A 2,818-nucleotide genomic window follows, 5' to 3' on the forward strand; every position below is an offset into this window, starting at 1 on the left:
ATAACCTAACGTAATTCTGCGACAACTATACAGTCGTGTTTCGTCAACTACCCTCCTATGACAAAAAAGACATGAATAAGTTGTTGTTAGAAAAACTTTTTCCCTTAAAAGTGCTCATCTTCCAATGTGTGGATGATTTGTTGGTTTCAATACGTTTTTGAAAACAATGAATTTCATATATAAAAATAAGTGTGTAGCTTGTAATTTTTTTATGAAAGTTTTTAATAATTTCATACATTTTATTTTTTGATTAAAACTTGTTAGGTATTGTAATTTTTAAGAAAAAACAAACATTGGCTCTTTTCATAAAATAGATTAATTTCTTTTTTTTTTCAGATTACATCTATGCACAGTTGCTTCGAGGACCAATGTCTTTATACCCACAACGTTTCACTGGAATCTGAGATAGTACTCCCAACTCCTGAGACGAACTGGCATGAAATTCGTCTATTGATGTTTTTAAAGAAATTTAAGTGGGTCATTTGTCTGGTGGAAGCGTTTGGAACCCATCTCCTTCAATATATCTCCCGAGAGCCAAGAATCATTGCCACCTTCCACTTCAGTAGTTCAGGTCTCCAAGTCATGAACTTCAATATCAAATTCGTATACTACGACGGCAAGTTCTTGATCCCGCACCACCTGAGCAAGGTCTTCGATAATCAAGTTGAATTTGTGAAACACACATGATCGAACAAAAAAATTTATTCTGTCAGTACATACGAATATATTTTATGTAACAATATAAGCGTTTCTTAAAAGTTGGAGTTGTTTTCGAGTTCAACTATTTGTTTTGATTATAAAACACCTAATTTTTTTTTGGTTATTTTTTCCTTCGCATCTCGTGCGCTTCCATTCGTGATCACGAACGATGTCCTCCAAGACGTCGGGCAATTTACCCCGATAGGGAATTCCTTTCGCGACTATGAAATTTGCACAAAGGCATTCGAGTGAGACGTGGTCGATCAGGAAAATTTTGTTGTATGGATTTTTTGCGAGTAGATCTGACGACCGAATGCCGAACGCATCCGGTAGATCAATATGGGCACCGCACTCCAGCAGCAACTTTGTCACGTTTCCATTGCGGAACATCTGCTCGAAACCAGAACCACCCAAAGGATACTCAAAATTTCCACATTTAGAGGACAGATGTAACAGTGTTTCACCTGTCGTTATGCATCGAATATTTTTGTGGACCAGTATCCGAACGAGATCATTGACCATTTTACGTTCTCCGCCGCTTTGAGCAACGGAGAGCAGGACATCGATTAGATACGATATGTAATGGACTGTGCGATCAAAGTATCTCTGTTGTTCCGCGGTCATTACCAACTGACGAGACTCGATGGCGTTCAGGGCCAACATCTGAAATACGGTCCAAGCGTCGCCAAATCGTGGTACAATCGAATTTCTTCCATGGATTAAGTTCAGCATGAAGCCCGTAATTCTCTGTACAGTACCCAAAACAATAGATCCCATTATGGCGTCTTTTTGTCTCAGCAGCACCAACATCCACACATCCACACACATCTGCATTCGTTTGTTTTGTTGGCAGTAATGACCGAATAATATCATATACACCAAGGTATCGGGGTCGTGAACTCCTAATATCCTCTCAAAAATCAACAAACTTTGAATAACTATCGCGTCACGACTAACGGCGATCTGTTCCAACTCGGCAAGGGTTTGGAATTCAAGAACATTTCCGTAGATCGATTGTGGAGGAATTACTGGCCGTTTCTGGATGTTATTGGTACCGTTCATCCGAAAGCGAAAAGACTTTCGCCACCAAGCAACTGCAGCAACCTGATTATTATAAACCAAGCCCATTATAGCTCCGACCAGCTCGATTGTGTTGGCTATTTTCTCTAGTGGGTAATTGATATGTTCCATAAGGTAAGCTACCATTGGAAATTTCCGTTTCGTACACAAAAACTGGAGAGCGTCTTTTCCGCCACACGATACGAATGGGTCAGCTCCGTATTTCAACAACAGTTGAATGATTTTCTTATCCCGATTTTCAAAACCATACGGAAGCGATTTTATCCAGTTAAAGAAACAAGTTTCACCTCTGCTATTCGGTTTGCTAACGTCGGCACCTTTCTCCACCAAATATTGAATCATTTCGGAATCCTTTCGGCTACACGCAATTAGTGCTGGCGTTGAACCGCACTTGGAGGTAACATTTACATTCGCACCAAGCTGGATGAGATGTTTGACAGCCTCTAATCTACCGTATTTGCTGGCCAAAATCAGAGGGGCAATCGGGCAATCCTCACTGCGCGGATCGATACTTCTCTGTTCGATATCAGCGTCACAAACCTTCACAAGATAGTCAATAATTTCAACGTTTCCAACTACACAGGCTTTGGATAAGGCCGTAGCACCATCGAACGTTCTCTGCATTACTTTCCTGCGGATACCAACCGGTAAGTACTGTAGTTTCTCCCGGATTTTTTCAGGCAGTTTCCCCGTAGATGAATTGATCGCATTGAATAGGGATTTCGCCAGGTTCGACAAAAACTCTTCAGTGTATTCGCTCATCGTTTTGATCGTTCCTTTTTGATAGATTTATTTTGTCTTAGAGATTTGCGCAATCTTTCGCAGTTACTCTACCGTCACGAATAACACTAAAGAACTACTATCGTTACCAACTTGGTGCTGGTAGCAATCTCTTTATTCTCATTGGTAGTTCACCACGTACCATTGTCGGAACTGTCGGAATTCGCATGAACCGGGTGCAGCGGCCGAAACAATAATTTATTGTTGTAGCACACAGATAACAATAGATGAAACTTTGATGAATAGTTGAAAAAGGTGG

The 2,818-nt window shown here is 40.5% G+C and overlaps 1 protein-coding gene across 1 annotated transcript; it reads right to left on the reverse strand.

Annotated features, from left to right (window-relative positions):
- Positions 1 to 567: 567 nt before the first annotated feature.
- Positions 568 to 2,541, reverse strand: LOC129774464 (protein fem-1 homolog C-like). Its single transcript, XM_055778204.1, has 2 exons — positions 897 to 2,541; positions 568 to 650 (listed from the first exon to the last, which is right to left on the reverse strand). Exons 1-2 carry the CDS (start codon positions 2,539 to 2,541, stop codon positions 568 to 570), a joined length of 1,728 nt encoding a protein of 575 aa, XP_055634179.1.
- Positions 2,542 to 2,818: the final 277 nt, after the last annotated feature.

Source organism: Toxorhynchites rutilus, chromosome 3 (assembly GCF_029784135.1).
Source record: "Toxorhynchites rutilus septentrionalis strain SRP chromosome 3, ASM2978413v1, whole genome shotgun sequence".
NCBI lineage: Eukaryota > Metazoa > Arthropoda > Insecta > Diptera > Culicidae > Toxorhynchites > Toxorhynchites rutilus.